Source organism: Pteronotus mesoamericanus, unplaced genomic scaffold, assembly GCF_021234165.1.
Source record: "Pteronotus mesoamericanus isolate MK-2021 breed Mesoamerican mustached bat unplaced genomic scaffold, CSHL_Meso_final contig_105, whole genome shotgun sequence".
NCBI classification, from domain to species: domain Eukaryota; kingdom Metazoa; phylum Chordata; class Mammalia; order Chiroptera; family Mormoopidae; genus Pteronotus; species Pteronotus mesoamericanus.
In genome coordinates this window covers 9,024,827-9,041,472 of record NW_026555006.1, presented here as the reverse complement: position 1 = coordinate 9,041,472, position 16,646 = coordinate 9,024,827, and the positions used below count along the sequence as shown (strand labels likewise).

The following is a 16,646-nucleotide window of genomic DNA, read 5'->3' as shown; positions in this document are numbered from 1 at the left end:
AGCAAGTGACTGTGGGGTGATGATTTAGCATTCTGCAAATACCCAGTTCTCCAGCAGCCTAAGGATTTTTTTTTTCAACTGAGGAACTATCATCCTCCTCTGTCTCAAAAGGGTAACCTGAATGTGTCTTCTAAATAGAAGAATGAAGAAAGAACTCAAGACTATCCAAATTAATTCTAATGCAATAAAAGATGTTATAGCCAATTTTTATCCTATTCAAGAGCAGATTTGAGAGGTAGGTAAGAAACATTAAAAAAAAAAACACAAAATAATGATGAGTGCATAGGATTGGAAAAGAAATAGGATCATTGGTTTAACTAAATACAACAATAACAACAGAAAAGCAAAGCCGCAGAAATGCCCATTTTCCCCTGGTAAGACAAGCTTCAAAGAGTAGAAAAATCTACAAAACAAGAACAAATAAATCTCTGGTCTAATTTGAAAGTTTTACTCCATTGGAGAGGCCAGCCTAAATCATGAGAGTTACAGAAGCCTTGGCACCTGAAACCGGCATGATAAGGCCGATGGAGTTACACTGAAAATGATGAAGAAGAAAGACTTTAGAAATATAAGTGGCTTGTAGAAATATAAGCTACATTCATTTCAGAAAAATTGCTAAACTTGTAAGTACAGCAGAGAAGCTGCAAAACTTTCAGTGGAGGCTGTATTAATGCTGGAGGTATAGGAACATAGTACAGCCAGATTGCAATACCGAAAGCTAAAAAAAAAAAAGTCTAAAAAACGGAAGAATATTGAAAAGACACAAAGAGATCCAAGGTGCATATAACAGTGGTAAAGATCAGTACATTCATTTAAATCTTCATGTCTGGGACAATGGTTTCTGTACCACATTTTTGTTTAGATAATGCTTCTCAAGATGGGTTTTTAGAAAAATCTCAGAGCATGATGCATGAGAAGCCTTGAAATGATGATGCCTAGATATTTATATTAATCAAGTATTTAATATTCATTGCAAAGACAGGCTCTTAGAAGGTGCCAAGGTGTGAAGAGAAAAGTTAAAGACATATACAAGTAATAATGAATTTGGAGAAGTGTAAGAATTTAGGGGAAAAGAAAGAACAAAACAAAAAGCAATGGGACTAATACGGTTTGGTATGGTATTTGGCCAAACCAACCTTTTACCATTTTTCTTTTAAGATGGAAGATCCTTAAGTGAAACACGCAAACAGTGTGAGGTGCTCAGCAGCAGTGTTCCTTCCACAATTGAGTGGTGATTGAGAATTAAATAAAATATATAGCTTGTTTATATATAATTGTGATTATAGCTTGCAGCCTACTATTCTTAGAAAACCAACGTTCAAGTAAGGAATTAACAAATATTGAATGAGTAGTTCAAAAATATGTAATTGACATAAGAAACTGCTAGGAAGAAGATGTGTATTTTCTGTTCAAATGCACATACATCTTTCATAAAAATACTGGTCATACAACTTAGAGAAAAACATGTATAGTTAATGTTATGGTTCATGTTGTCAGGTTACAGTATGTTAAAATGAATATAACAAAAATTAAAAGATGGGTAGCTGTGTGAAAATTAAAATGAAATTGTATAATTTAAGATGAGAGAGAATTCCATAAACAATAAGAGCATGCTTTAAAATCAAGAAATTTTGTAATATATAGTTATATTTTTTAAGCATTACTATGAATCCTATATGTAAAGAAAATTAAATGTCTCTGTTAGTAAGAAGGAAAAAGAGAAAACAAATAGAGAATTGTAATATGCCCAGACTGGGAGAATACAATTAATAATACTAAGCAAAAATAAGGAAAATTATAGTAGTTGATTCTTTGGGAAATTAAGTCAAAGTGAAAAATATCAGATCAGTTAGAGAACAAAATATGAGTAGGATCAGGAGAAGAGCTACAGTAATTACATACAGGAACATCAAAATATTTGGGAGAATGTTATTTTTAGTTCGATGATGTTAATAGCCAAGGTCAAAATCCGAAGTAATTTAATTGTGTATATTAATGAGTGTGTGTGTGTGTGTGTGTGTGTGTGTGTGTGTGTGAGAATTGCCAAAGTGGATGCAGCCAGAAGTAGAAATTATAACTAGAATGAGCCCCCTCGAATTCAGTGTTGAAGAAAGAGGTAAGGTGTAATTAAATCAAGTAAATAAAAACACTGTATTAGGAACCCGAAGAGTTATAATGAATTACAAAAGAAAAGTGCACCTAGCATTGATGGAGATTTGCTCTGGAGATTTGTTCAAAAGTTCGAAGAACAGTTATTCAGTGAATAATTAATTCCAGCTTCAAAATATAAAAAAGAAACATTGTTCACCGATTCATTTTATAAATAAGCATAAAAGATTTTATTTTGATAATTTGGTAAGAGCAACATGTTTAAAAGAATTTATGGACGGGGGCCATTAACCAGCAAGTAATACGACGGGGGGCCCAACCCCCCCTCCCCCCGCGGAATTATCTTCTGGAGGACAGCCCCTTGTAGTACAGGCTTCCCCCACTAGGTGAGTGTTCTACATCTGTTTCACTGTAGTAACTGTCGGTGTTGTGAGAGGCTGCGTTAGGCTTCAGTGAATTTTTTTTGAAGACTCTTTTTCAGCACGTTTACCCATTTTATGATGGGTGATTTGCTAGTGCACCTGCCCGCAGCGCACTGAGTGTTCAGCAGTTTTTGACCAAAAAATGGCTTAACCCCCATGCATCAGCCTCCCTGTTCACCAGATCTTGCACCCAAGTATTTCCCCAACAGAAAAAGTCCTCAAAGGGAAATGTTTTGCTGATGTGGAAGAGGTGTAACCAAAAAAATGGTAGAAGCACTAAAAAGCATCAAAATCAACAAAACTTTTGAGCAGGGGAAAAACTGTTTCCATAGGTGTATTGTATCAAATTCAGACAACTTTGAGGGTGACTGAAGTTTAAACATGAAAGAATAAATACGCAATTTTTTTATAAGTAAGTTCCAGGTATTTAAGCCCCCCTCCCCCCCCTTGTACAATGCTACTTAATAATTATTTACTATAAGCAAATAAATTATCCTCAGATACACTGGTAGCAGAAAACAAAGGAAATTTAGGACTTATCTTTGATTCTTTTATTTTCCTACTCACTAGAAAATCTTGTCAACTGACTTCTAGGAATCTGTTCCCTTCTCCATCAACACTGCTACTGGTCCAGTAAAAAACACCATCATGTTTCCCTTAGATTACTACCTAAATTAATCTCCTATTTTAATCTTCCTGTTCCATTTTTCACTTCAACTCCTAACAATCTATTTTCTTTTTTTAAGGGGTTCACAATATCCATTAAAAAGTGATACTTTGAACAACAAAAGGCATAACAATAACAATAAATAGAAACACATCAAACTCAAGTAGAAAAAAATTCATGAGTTCATAATTATATACAGGGTCTGGCACAAATAATGCCCCTTTTTTACTACAAAATCTTTTATTACAGAATCATAAGCATGTAATTCTGTAACATAACAATATAATACTCAAGCACAGAAAATGACATTTTAGGTGAAATGTTCAAATGAAAACTATAAATCATTAGCTCTAGCTGGTGTGGCTCAGTGGATTGAGCACCGGCCTGCAAACCAAAGAGTCACGGGTTCGATTCCCAGTGTAAGGCACATGCCTGGGTGGCAGGCCAGGTCCTCAGCAGAGGGTGTGTGAAATGAAACCACACATCGATGTTTCTCTCCCTCTCTTCTCCTCTCTAAAGATAAATAAATAAAATCTTAAAAAACACAAGTATAAATCATTATACCCTTATTATTACCCTACCAACCACACTGAAGCAGACGTTACTACTGCCTGACTTGTTATTTTTAAGCAAAACTCATAGGTCACCATTGGACATTGCTAAGGCACCAACTCATTTCTTTTCCTTTTTATTGAATTCATTGGGGTAACACTGGTTAACAAGATAATATAGGATTCAGGTGCACAATTACGTGACACATGGTCTGTATACCGTATTATTGTGTGTTACCACCCCAGGGCAAGTCTCTATCCATCACGCTTTATCCTCCTTTTACCCACCTCCACTGCCCCCTACCTTACCTGCCCCTCCAGCAATCTATTTTCAATATACTAGTCCAGCAATTTTTTACTTTTTTCACCTAATTACTAAAATTCTGCGGCACATCAAAAATATACTTTCTGCCAATCTGACAACAAAAATAGATAAAATTTTGATTCATTCACACCAAACGGCTATTGTTATGTTGGCTGTAAGGTTTCAGGGTTTTGTTGTTTTATTTTTTTCCCACAATCTAAGGGAAAAGAGGTCAAGTGCCCCAGACTGAATAGTCAGGTATTGCATGTGTTAAAAATTCTTGTAGTGCACTGGTTGAAAGTCGCTGCCCTAGCCAGATAATTTTTTTTCAGATAATCTTTTTAATGTAATTTTCCTTCTTAAAAAAATTTAAGTGGCTTCTTATCTAATTTAGAATAAAAATCCAAACTCTTTAAATCCTATAATTTGGCCACTGCCTACTTCTCCAACTTTTTCACATGTCCCTCTTCCCGAGGTTTTCTTTGGTTCCAGCTTTTCAGCTCAAGCTCCTTTCCTCCTCAGAGCTCCTTTGCTTGCTGATGGCTCTGCCTGGAACAGTTCCCCTCAGCTCTTGACACAAACATTGCCTCCCTTTGGAGGCGTTCTCTGATCCCCCAACCTCAAATACGCTCTATTCCATGCTGTTATTACCTAATTCAAAGCACTGCTTAATTTCTTTTTATACTTTACTAAAATTATTTTGTTGTTTATTGTCTGTCTGTTTCCCTAGACAGTAAGGCCCCTGTTTACTGCTGAATCCTTAGTGCCTGTGACAGTTTCTGAAATGCTTGGAGAATATTTGTTAAATGATTGTGTGATGTGTAACAATAGGAAAGATAAGTAATGTAATACTGGGTTAAAAGAAGAAAATTGGGCAATGCAATTGAATAGCAGTTCTGCTTCCTTATAGAAATTTAGTACATTTAGAAATTTAGCATGTAGCAAATTAATAGTTGTAATGGGAAAGGATACTCTTAGGAAGTACTGTAAAAACAGTAGTCTGAGGAGCCTTGGGTTTTATTCTCACACAGCCACCCAACTTTGAGGAAGTGACCCCCCCTAACCTTCATTAACTTCACCTGTCAAATTGAGACCACTGTTTCCTGGGTGTTTTATGTACCGACTTGTGCATTTGTGATGCAAAGGTCCTGCTTCCTTCTCCCTTTCCTTCCCTCTTCCCCTCATAAGACACTTTAATGATAAATATTCTACACCGGGACCAACATTTCAAAAGTGGTTCATATGATAACACCAGTTATCATATTTGTAATATATGTAAATTATCTGGCAATATTTGTAAAATATTTGTAAAATATCTGGCACAGGGCAAGGCACATCAAAAGTGGACAGTAAATGTTAGTTCCTTTCACTCTAGTTGGAATCTTTAGGCTGGCTGATTCCATATTTAATTCTAGGTCTTCCTTTGGATTCTTAGAACTGTATATTCTTGTTATTGGAGTACATCCCTGCTTTCTCTTAGACCATAAACTCTTAAGAGTGTTTTCCCCGTGACATTTGTCATAATGATTTATTCATTGCTTGTGTTCTATAAACGTTTGTTTAAAATTCAGCAGGCATTTAAGTACCTATTATGTTCAGTGCATGAAGTTAAACACAGAAAACAAAGTAAAGGAAATGGAAAGGCATATTCTAGCTGTATGCTTACTTTTACTTACTTTTAAAGAGATGCAGGTATATTTAATATGATAGATTTGAATTTATGAAAATAAAAGAAGTTGGCACCCTGAAATGTAATAAAATAAATATGGAAAGGAATGTTAAAAATAACAAAAAATATTTTACCAACATGTCTGATAAAAATCCTTCTATGCAAAATAAATGAATATTTGATAGATAGAAATATTTGGTTTGTAACAGGACCTAAGAGTAAGAGCACCTTACTCTTTTGGTGTTCTCTGTTTGATAATTGGAGGAGAGAAGCAGTTCACACATGAAGAAATATTAATAGAAATAATATGAAGAATGTGTAGTTAATTCTGCAATTAATGTAGCTCAGACATTTCCACAGCAGATTTATTCTGAAAGAGACTTTACTCAAGAAATGTATAATGTAGTACAAAAAAAAATTAGTACAAAAGCATTAAAAACAAAAACAATAAAAGATTCTAATCCCTTTTTTTCTAAGCCTTTTAACTTCCATGGTAGCTTTCTAAAATAGATTTTATTTTTAGAGCAATGTTGGTGTTATAGCAAAATTCACTGGACACTTCAGAGATTTTCCATATCCCCCTGCCTCCGTGTGGACACAGCCTCCCCTTCTCGGGAAGCTCTGTACCGGAGCAGGTCATCTGTTACAGTGGATGCGCCGGGGCGGACCCGTCATTATCGCCCAAAGCTCATCGTTTATGTTAGGGTTCACTCTTAGTGTTGTAGATTCTGTGGGTTTTGACAAATATAGAATAACATATATTCACTATTACAGTATCACAAAGAGTAGCTGCATTGCCTTAAACATACTCTGTGCTCTGCCTGTTCATCCCTCTATCCCGCATAATCCTGGCAATCAGTGATCTTTTTTTTACTATCTCTGTAGTTTTGACTTTTCCAGAATGTCATATAGTTGGAATTACACATATGTAGCCTTTCGAGATTTACTTTTTTCTTTTTTTTCACTTAAGTTTTCTCCTTGTGTTTTCATGACCTGATAGCTCATTTCTTCTTAGTGCTGAATAATATTCCATTGTTTGGATGTAACACAAATTATCCATTCACCTACTGAAGGACAATTTGGTTTCTTCTAAGTTTTGGCAATTTTGAATAAAGCTCCTATAAACATTCTCTAAGCTGCTTTTTGTTCTCTGGAGCTTAATTTCCTCATTTGTAAATTTAACTGATGAGTGCTAAGGATTCTGAGGTTTGAAATTATGTAACTATATAGGTAAAAATCATGAAATACTGTTTTATAAATTATGAATAACTTAGATATGCCTGTATGCTGATTACATTTTAAGTTGGTAAAGGCTTTCTGGTATAAAGCAGTTTGGTCCTGTATAACAAAAATTATAATCTGTTCTTATGCTTTCATCAAATCATTCTATTTTGGGGGTATGCTTCAAGTAAACCCAAAAGGGGGTTAAAAACATCTTTTACTTAAATAAAGATTTTCATAAAGTAATTTGTAAAAGCCATTCAAAAGTATAAAAACAATTCAAATGCCCAGTACTGGGGAAATGCAAAGTAATTTGCGTGAGGGTGGGGATCATGACTCTCTATTGTGACTAGTGGGTCCCTAGCACCTTACTCTTTTGGTGTTCTAAATATTTGTTGACTATGAAACATTGAAAAGAGAACTTAAGGAAAGAAGAAGAGCTTTTACTGAATATAAAAGATTATAGGCGATAACATTCTGTTCTTCCCTTTGCTGCTTTGCATCTCACATTGCTAAACTCAGCCGTGCCAGCTGTTCCCTGCTGGACTCCATTCTTGTCCTTTTTACAGATACCATTTAAGGCCCTAGGCATGTGATGTAACAGCCATGACAGATCAGCTTCTTACTTGGAAAAATATATCTGTGTAGTTATAAAGGAGTAAAAAGTTGACTGTATATCCCAACTTTGCTAGGACAGTCTCAGATGATGCCCAATGACTCAGTGTAAATTTTAATAGCATGTCATTTCACTCTGAAAGGTATTCTGGTCTGGACAGTAGGTGAGCATTTAGCTGAGGGCCTGACTGTCTCCTTATTTTAGTGCTATAGTTAGGAAACAGTTTTTTGTTTTTTCAGTTCAGCTTACTTTAAGGAACATTTACTTAACATACTCATTCATGTAAGATGTGAAATACAAAGAAAATTCAGACAAGGCCCTGTCACCAAAGAATTTCACTTTAATGCTTTTTCTTCTTTAGTGTATTTCAGTAACTCTTAGCCTCATTCAGAGTCAGAAGTGCTCCTAGACTCAAGTTCCCTCCCTTGCTTGATCCATTTAGAAGGCCTTCTTCTGGCTTGCCTCCGGCGGCATGCTCCCCGTTCTGTGGAACTTCAGGGAATTTACCCACCTAAGAATCAGTGCCCCCCCCCACACCCTCACCCCCACCACAGCGCTGTAGGTCTTTAGGCTAATGGAGTTCCTCGCCCAAACACTGTTGAGCCTGCTTCCAGTACCTGTGTGGATCTCTTCCCTTGGACACACACACACAGCGACTGACCTACACAGTGCAGGTGAGGCAGGGAGGAGAGGAGAAGGGAGCAGACAGCAGGCCAGTGGCAGGGGCTGAGGTAGGCTCCCCCTAACCTGAGATGTTTCAGAATTCAAGAATTCTAACTTTGGTACCTGGCCTTTAGGGTCATTTTGAATGTGTGGGAGTATAGAACGTATTTTATATAGTAATTAATGAGCTTGACTTACAGTTTTCATATTTAAACAAATGGTATCTGAGCCTCCATTTGGGTTCTTGCCATGGACTACACAATTATCTGAGGCAGGCCTACTCAGGGTAAAACCTAAAAGCATTATCTGCCATGTCCTGAGAGATCCTGCATAGCCTGCCCTTACCCCCGAGACTCCATTCTGCTCCCACTCTGCTGGCCCCCTCATCGTGCCAGACTGCGCCGGGACTCACTGTTGTTGCTGCTTCTTGGAATGCTTGGTGTCCATGTGACCTCTTTCCTCATGTCCTCAGGTCTTTTCCTTCTATTCCCCAAAGTCATTTTATCAGTGAGACCTTGCCTGGGCAGACTTCCTAAAATTTTATTACTCCCCCAAGCACTGACTGCCCCCTTCCAGGCTTTATTTACTTCCTTTAACCATGTCACTGTCAAAAAATTAGAGGTAATAAAAAACTAAACTTTTTTTTTTTTTACCCTGAATGTGTTTCTTTTTAAATGCTTTAGGTATTAAGACTTTTTTCCTAAAAATTATTTTTAATTTTTAGTTTTTTATCTTAAAGTCATTCGTGAACCCACTTTAAAAAATCACATAGTTCTCTAAGGCTAGTTACTTAAAGCAGTAGGCCCCCTACTCTGCCCTCAGTTTCAAAGGATGCCATTTTCAACTCTCTCAGTCTTTTGATATTTCCTATCATTCTACCTAACACACATATTGCTATTACCTAACTTTTCAGTTTTAGGCATTGTCTATTTACTTTCCCCTAAAGAGGATGAGAATTAAGCTCCCCCTTATCCCTGTTACACCCTGTGCATGCGTGCACAGGTATCCAGCTCTCCCTTTTTCCAGTATGGTTCAGTTCTGACTGTGGTTAGATCAAGACTTAATGTTCTAAAAATTGTAAGCAGTAGTCACAGCTCAGCCATGTAGTGTACTGTGATTAGTTTTCCTTTCCTTGCGGCATTTTATTTTTCTTGGAGTTAAAAATTGTCATGATTTTGATCTGCTTAGGTTATTTGCTTTTCTAGGTTATTAGCCCTAGTTCCACTGCAGACGGTCCCTGTTATGTATATTTTCTTTCAGTATGTTCAGACATCTGTTTTCTATTTTTTTCTTTTTCTTGAAAAAAAATCTCTCTAAGTCTTTACATCTTTTCTAATCTGAACCATTTTTCTCAGGGTTGGCCTGAGTTTGACTGAAATAAAAGAGATTTTGTTTATTTCCACTGGGACATTGGGCGGTTGTTGCAGATACAGTTTCCCCCCCGCCCCCCAAATATATTATTATGTGAACAAATTTTGAAAATATAACTATTTACCATGAATTTGTCTATGGTTCTCTTTTATATGTTGTAATTAAGATATCTTTTATTAAAAAATACAGAAAGTATTCTTATATTATTTTGCATAGAGCATATTAAGAATTATTGGAATATGTATATAATTGTTTTGTATTCTTTTTTGTATTCTGTTCTATTCTTTCTTTATAGGCTCTCAAAATTAGAGAGATGTGTAATTGCCCACCACTTTCTGGACCAGACCCTCGATTAGTGTTCAAACTCACCATGAAGCATTTTCTTGAAGAGTCAGAGAAAGAGGACCCAAAAAGCACTGTTAAGAAACAGAAAGTGGATACTCTTCCCGTTCAAAAACAGAAGCAAATACCGTTAACATAAATAGCTGAGAAGAGAACTGGCAATTGAATTGAAATATATGAGATACCAGATATATGAAGAACATTGCAATCCTTATCATTTTTATGTTACTTTTAAAAAAAATCTTTGAAATGAAAAAAATTGATATTCACAGTCAAATCATGTATATTACAGGTATTACCTAAATTCTTCTAGGTATTTTTCATGAAATATTGATGTATTCAAATCTATTTTAAAGTATCTTCAATGAGGGAAATGTCAAAGAATAAATTTATATTACACATTTTACCCATTTCGTACTTTTTATTTGGAAGGCAAACCTCTAGTGGATGAGAAATCAGAATATGTAGTAATTGTTATTGTAGAGAGGGTTTCAGCTGAGCCTAAAATGGATTTCCTAGCCTGGGTGATTATCATGAACTGGGAAATCGACAATCTAAAGCGTCTTTTTACAGAAATTGGTTTGCATTGGGGTGGATCATGTTGAATAAGGGACCTTGGGAGAGAGAATTTATTGATCTTTACTATGGACAAGGAAGGAAAACAGCTATAGGAAGAAGCTAAAGAAGCTGCTTTCATAGGGAAGCACAAGTAATTCTATTTGTGGTCCAAGTGACTAAGTGAGAAACAAAACGGGGAGAGGGGATCGTTTCCTTGTAGACACAGTGTGCTTCTGGTGCCCTGAAGTCTTTTTTCTTCTTTTCTTAATTGTTATTCTTATTATAGTTGTCCCAATTTTTCCCCCTTTGCCCTCCTCCACCCAGCCCACCCCCCTGCTCCCATATTCAGCCTCCACGCCATTGTCCATGTCCATGAGTCGTTCATACGTGTTCTTTGGCTAGTCTCTTCCCCCACTTGCTGCCGTTATTGCTCTCCCTCCTCCCCTCTGGCCACTGTCAGCCTGTTCCATGCTTCATGTCTCCGGTTCTATTTTGTTCATTAGTTTATTTTGTTCATTAGATTTGGTATTTGTCTTTCACCGTCCGGTTTATTTCACTTTTCATAATGTTCTCCAGTTCCATCCATGCTGTCACAAAAGGTAGGAGTTTCTTCTTTCTGCTGCGTAGATTCCATTGTGTATATGTACCACAGTTTTTTGATCCACTCATCTACTGATGGGCACTTAGGCTGTTTCTAGCACTTGGCTGGAAAATAGCACTGCTGTTTTCCACAGCACGGGGGTGCATAGGTTCTTTTGAATTGGTGTTTCCAGATTCTTAGGGTAAAATCCCAGCAGTGTAATGGCCAGGTCAAACGGCAGTTTCATTTTTCATTTTCTCAGGAAATTCCACAGTTGCTGCACCAGTCTGCCTTCCCACCAACAATGTACTAGGGTTCCCTTTTCTCCACAACCTTGCCAACACTTGTTTGTTGATTTGTTTATGATGGCCATTCTGACTGGTGTGAAGCAGTATCTCATTGTGGTTGTGATTTGCATCTCTCTCTGATGGCTAGTGATGCTGGGCATCCTTTCATATGTCTCTGGGCCCTGTGTAGGTCCTCCTTGGAGAAGTGTCTGTTCAGGCCCTTTGCCCATTTTTAATTGGATTGTTTGTCTTCCTGGCATGGAGTCGTGTGAGTTCTTTATATATTGTGGAGATCAGACCCTTGTCAAGGTTATCATTAAATATATTTTCCCATACGATTGGTTTCCTTTTTATTTGGCTGATTTTTTTCTTTAGCTGTGCAGAAGCTTTTTATTTTGATGAAGTCCCATTTGTTTATTCTTTCCACTATGCCCCTTGCTCTAAGGGACATATCATTGAAAATATTGCTGTGTGGAATATCAGATATTCCTGCCTGTGTTCTCTTCTGGGACTTTTATGGTATTGTGACTTATATTTAAGTCTTTTATCCATCTTGAGTTTATTTTTGTGTACAGCATAAGTTGGTGGTCAAGTTTCATTTTTTTGCATGTAGCTGTCTAGATCCCCCAACACCATTTATTAGAGGCTATTTTATGCTTCTGTCCCCTTTGTCAAATATTAATTGACTGCAGAGACACAGGTTTATTTCTGGGCTCTCTATTCTTTTCCATTGATCTATATGTCTGTTCTTATGCCAGTACCAGACTGTTTTGATTACGGTGGACTTGTAATATAATTTGATATCATGTATTGTGATCCCTCCTACTTTGTTCTTTCTTAAAATTGCTGTGACTATTCAGGGTCGTTTATGGTTCCATATAAATTTTTCAAATGTTTGTTCTATATCTGTGAAATATGTCATTAGTATTTTAATAGGGATTGTATTGAATCTCTAAATTGCTTTGGGAAGTATGGGCATTTTGATGATGTTAATTCTTCCAACCCATGAACATGGTATATGCTTCCATTTACTTGTGTCTTCCTTAATTTCTTTCTTCAGTGTTGTACAGTTTTCTGAGTACAGGTCTTTTACTCCTTGGTTAGGTTTATTCCTAGGTACTTTATTTTTCTTGTTGCTGTAGCAAATGGGATTCTTTTTCCTGATTTCTGTTTCTGATATTTCATTGTTGGTGTACAAAAATACCTTCATTTCTGAATGTTGACTTCATATCTCACTGCTTTGCCAAATTCACTTATTAGATCAAGTAGTTTTTTGGTGGAGTATGGAGGGTTTTCTATGTACACTATCATGTCAGGCTCTGTTCCAAATACCGAACAGTTTTGGGCACATTAGAGACATCAATTAATATTTTACTGATACTGTACACTTACCATCAATCATCTGGTCAAATGATAAAAAAAAAAAAAAAAAAGGAGAAATGTACTCCATGAAATTTTTGCCTCTTTGTAGCCATGGGAACCTGGGCAAGTCACTTAAAGTCTTTCACCCTCATTTTTTCATTTGGGAAATGGGGATAATAAATCCTACCTCGTAGGATTGATCATATGTGACGATTAAGGGAAATTATGTTATTAAAACATTTAGCACAATGTCTGGAATACCAAACAATAGAAATGCAATTTATTGAATGCTTACTTTGTACCAAGGTCTGTGCTAAGCACTTTTCAAGCACTATTGAACTTCACTGCAACCCTATATATGATAGATATTATACTCTCCCGCCATTATAGATCAGGAAACTGAAGTTTAGAGGGTTAACGAAACTTGCTCAAGGTTACATGGTCTAGTTCTTAAAATGATTTTCCTTGCAAGAACAGAAAAAAAGCAACTCAAAGTCAATCAAGAAAATTTATTGCCTCATCTAACAGACAAACTGGACATACACTAGCTTCAGACACAGTTTAGCTAGAGGATCATGCAACTGTCAGAGCAATGGCTCTTGTTCTCTGAAGTTTTTCTCAGCTCTGGCTTCACTCTTCCCTGATGATATCAAGATGGTTGTCGGCAGCTCCCAGGGTTGGGGGAAGAGTGACTCACCTCACAGCTGTTGAGACAAAGCCTTCAACACTAACTGCACCCTCTAAGGAGCACCCCAAAGCAGTCACATGGCAGGGGGTAGGATTATCCTGACTGGCCGGAGCTGAGGATGGGTACAGACAGGATCACCCAAACAGAGCTGCTGAAGACGTGGTGGGAGACATGCAACCACAGGGTTTGCTCAGTAACTGGAATAAAAACTTATTACCATTTTACCTCTTTCATTAGGCAAAGAACCAAGAATTCCCCAAAGATCTGGTTGCCTCAGATAGTTAATCTGAGCAAAAACAATGTAGCATAAGTCTCACATTAATATGATAGTAAGTTTGCATTAGCCTGTTTGCTTCACCACTTACAAGACATATTTTTCCCCGGCCTGAATTATCTTGGATCCTCAAAATCAACCTATGAGGTTGGAGGGAGAAGTGCTATTGACTCCTAGAGGAGAAAACTAAAGCTTGGAGGAATTAGGCACATTCTCCAAGTGTGCTCTTCAAGTAAGTGGCAGCACTGGGGTCGCAAGGAGAGGACTCACTGATTCATAATCCAGTGCTCTGTCAGCAATACTGCGTTCTTTGGAGAGGGAAGTATTGTCTCCATTTTTTGGCTGGAAACTGAAGCGCAGATATTAAGCAACTGTGTACCCAGCACTGCTCAGCACATAATGGTACACCTGAGAATCAGGCCCTTGTCTCTGACTCCAAGGTCTGTGCTCTTCGTCCGTTTACTGCCACTTCATTTGGCAAATCTCATAAAGGGAGTGGGAATGAAAAGTGTTCATTTCCCTTCACCCCTCAGTTGTAAACAGCTGGGCCAATGGCCTCTGTTCCCTTATTTAAAAGCACTCATTTTAATACTCTGACAGGTGGTAAAAATTTCCATTTAAGTATGTTCATATGCATGAAGGATAAAATTCCTGTTTATCATCTCTTAATGTGTTCTGTTAGGCCCTAGAGAGTTCCTTAATCTGTGGTAAGAAATACCTGCTACTTCCTTACTGGCAAGAAAACCCTATTGGTATTCTATCACTACACCTTGCCCCTTAACTTCCACCAGAAAACCAATAGTTCTCACAGGTAGCCCAATGGCTCCCAACCTTTAACCCCCAAGGACTCCTTTTACAGTACCTGGCTCTGTGTGCATGGACTTTTACCCCATAACATTTCTCTGCCCTGAGAATTTGGAGTAGACTTAGGAGCAGGCGCTCAGAAGCGTGGTTTCTTGCTGTGCTGGCTTTTAGGAGTTGAGCGAGTTAGGCACTGGGGCATAAGTCGCTGTGTGATCCTGCTTGCAGTTCTCAGAATTTCTGTGATATCATCAAAGACCAATCAGGACCTCTGATCGTTATGTGATCTTGGATGTTACCAAAATTTCAGCCAAAAGAAAAATTTGTGATTTTAATTAATCTGGGTAGCCTAATTGTGTGAGAGAAAATATAAAATTTTTAGTTAGGCTCTTTGAGCTGTTAAGCATATCTGGCAGATTCCCAATACCATCGTTATAGACCATAAGGGCCCTGGGGCCTCATCCTATGCAGCATGAGTCTAAAATCAGATTTGCCTTATTTCTTCTTCAGAATATAAAAGAAAGTAAAACTTAGATGCATTAATTTTGACCAATGTATCAAAGTATAACCATATTTTTGTAGGTCAGGGACGATGGATGTTCTACTTAAGGGTTCTATTATTCTGTATTTAAGGATATGTTTTAAAAAGGAACTTATTTTGGCACAGAAAAAAAGTGGGTTGAATTTAATTTTTCCCACAACTATGCCCCTCTGATATTATAGTAGCCTTGAGAGAATCAAGGGCAGCGTGACCAGTCTTACTCTTTTCTTTGGCAATGTTGGATGGTAACATTTGCCCTGCTTCCCTCCCAGGATTATTATGGGTTTTAAGTAATGTGTATATGCTTTGTACAACATCCCAAATGCTGTACCCGTGCTGTTTCTTACATTCCAGCCACGTCTTAGTCTGGCCTATAAGATTATTAGTTAGGGTGACTATGGAGATACATTTGTTAGAGCTGGAGACAGTGAAACAAAGAAGGGCTTAGCATAAAGGAAGCAACAGGAGAGCCTAGGCTGGGCCGCCTTTGTCCACTGGGAAGTCACAGAAAAGGGGGCCTTGGGGCCAGGTTCAAGGGATTAGCCTGGGACAAGCTGCCCGCTGCCCATTGCCTTAGACTTTAGGAGACACCGAGTGCCTGTGGGGAAAGAAGTGAGGGGGAAGAAGGGAAAGGAAACGACAAGGGCTGCTCCTCTCTAGGGGGAGAGAGCACATGTGTCCTTTGTCTTGAGGCTTTTCTCTCTTTCTTGCAGGTGGGTATCTCAGGGCAGGTCTCCTGGAGGGTTTCCGCAGAATATTCATCAATTCTCCAGCTGGGCCCTTTCAGGGTCATGTTCGGCACTGACCGGTCCGTGGCAGAGCAGGGGTCTTCAGTCATTGTTGTGGGACCTGGCATTGCCCACCTGGTTTTTGCTGCTTTTCTGGGCCTGGAGCTGAAATACAACTGAAGCCTAGATGTTACCTCCAAGGAGGGAAGGTTACCCTGGGGGCCGGGTCCTTGTTTTCCCAGTTTTGCCCCCTGCCAGTCACTGAAAATTGCGGGCCACTGTGTACAACTACCTGTCTCAGTTTCCCTACTCAACTTGTCAACTTTTCCTAACTTCTTACCATCCTGTCTCAGGATGGCCATTTACCTCATTTAATACAACCGGAACTGATGATCTGCTCCTACTAAAGTATGAGAGACAGGGAAACTTATCTGTGACATGTTTTATTGTAATCTGATTTATGTGTGTTTAACCCAGTCATTTTATTAATCCTATAATGGCCCTAGTCTAGACAGTGTCCTTGACGTCCATCTGTTTCTACATTCTGATGCTTAAAGCTACAGAAAAAAGGTAAACCTTTTCCTGGAATGGCCAGCCCAGTCTCCAGATGATGGACTTGGAGAATTGGAACTGTTGAGCCCTACTAACGACAAGATACCACCACCTTTCTGGCCTTTCAATCCTCACAGAAGCTCCTCAAGGCATGGCTTTTTCCTCTCAATTTATAGATCAGGAAATAGAGGCTCACAGGACTGTGTAACTTGTTCCAGGAACTCCACTAGGTTTGTGAGACTCAGACTCTTTCGCTGACTTTCACAACTTTCTCTCACACACAGAACATGAAAGCAATTGTCCAGGCAACATGGGGAACATTTATTTGAGGTCCTTCCTT

At 38.1% G+C, this 16,646-nt stretch overlaps 1 protein-coding gene across 3 annotated transcripts in view; it reads left to right on the top strand.

Annotated features, from left to right (window-relative positions):
* Positions 1 to 10,301, top strand: part of OMA1 (OMA1 zinc metallopeptidase) — a 61,309-nt gene extending 51,008 nt beyond the window's left edge. For all 3 annotated transcript variants that reach the window (XM_054573832.1, XM_054573841.1, XM_054573823.1), the window contains exon 9: positions 9,889 to 10,301. In XM_054573832.1, coding sequence (XP_054429807.1) covers positions 9,889 to 10,074 — 186 coding nt within the window. In that variant the 3' untranslated portion in view covers positions 10,075 to 10,301. The remainder of the gene's footprint in view (positions 1 to 9,888) is intronic.
* The last annotated feature ends 6,345 nt before the right edge of the window (positions 10,302 to 16,646 follow it).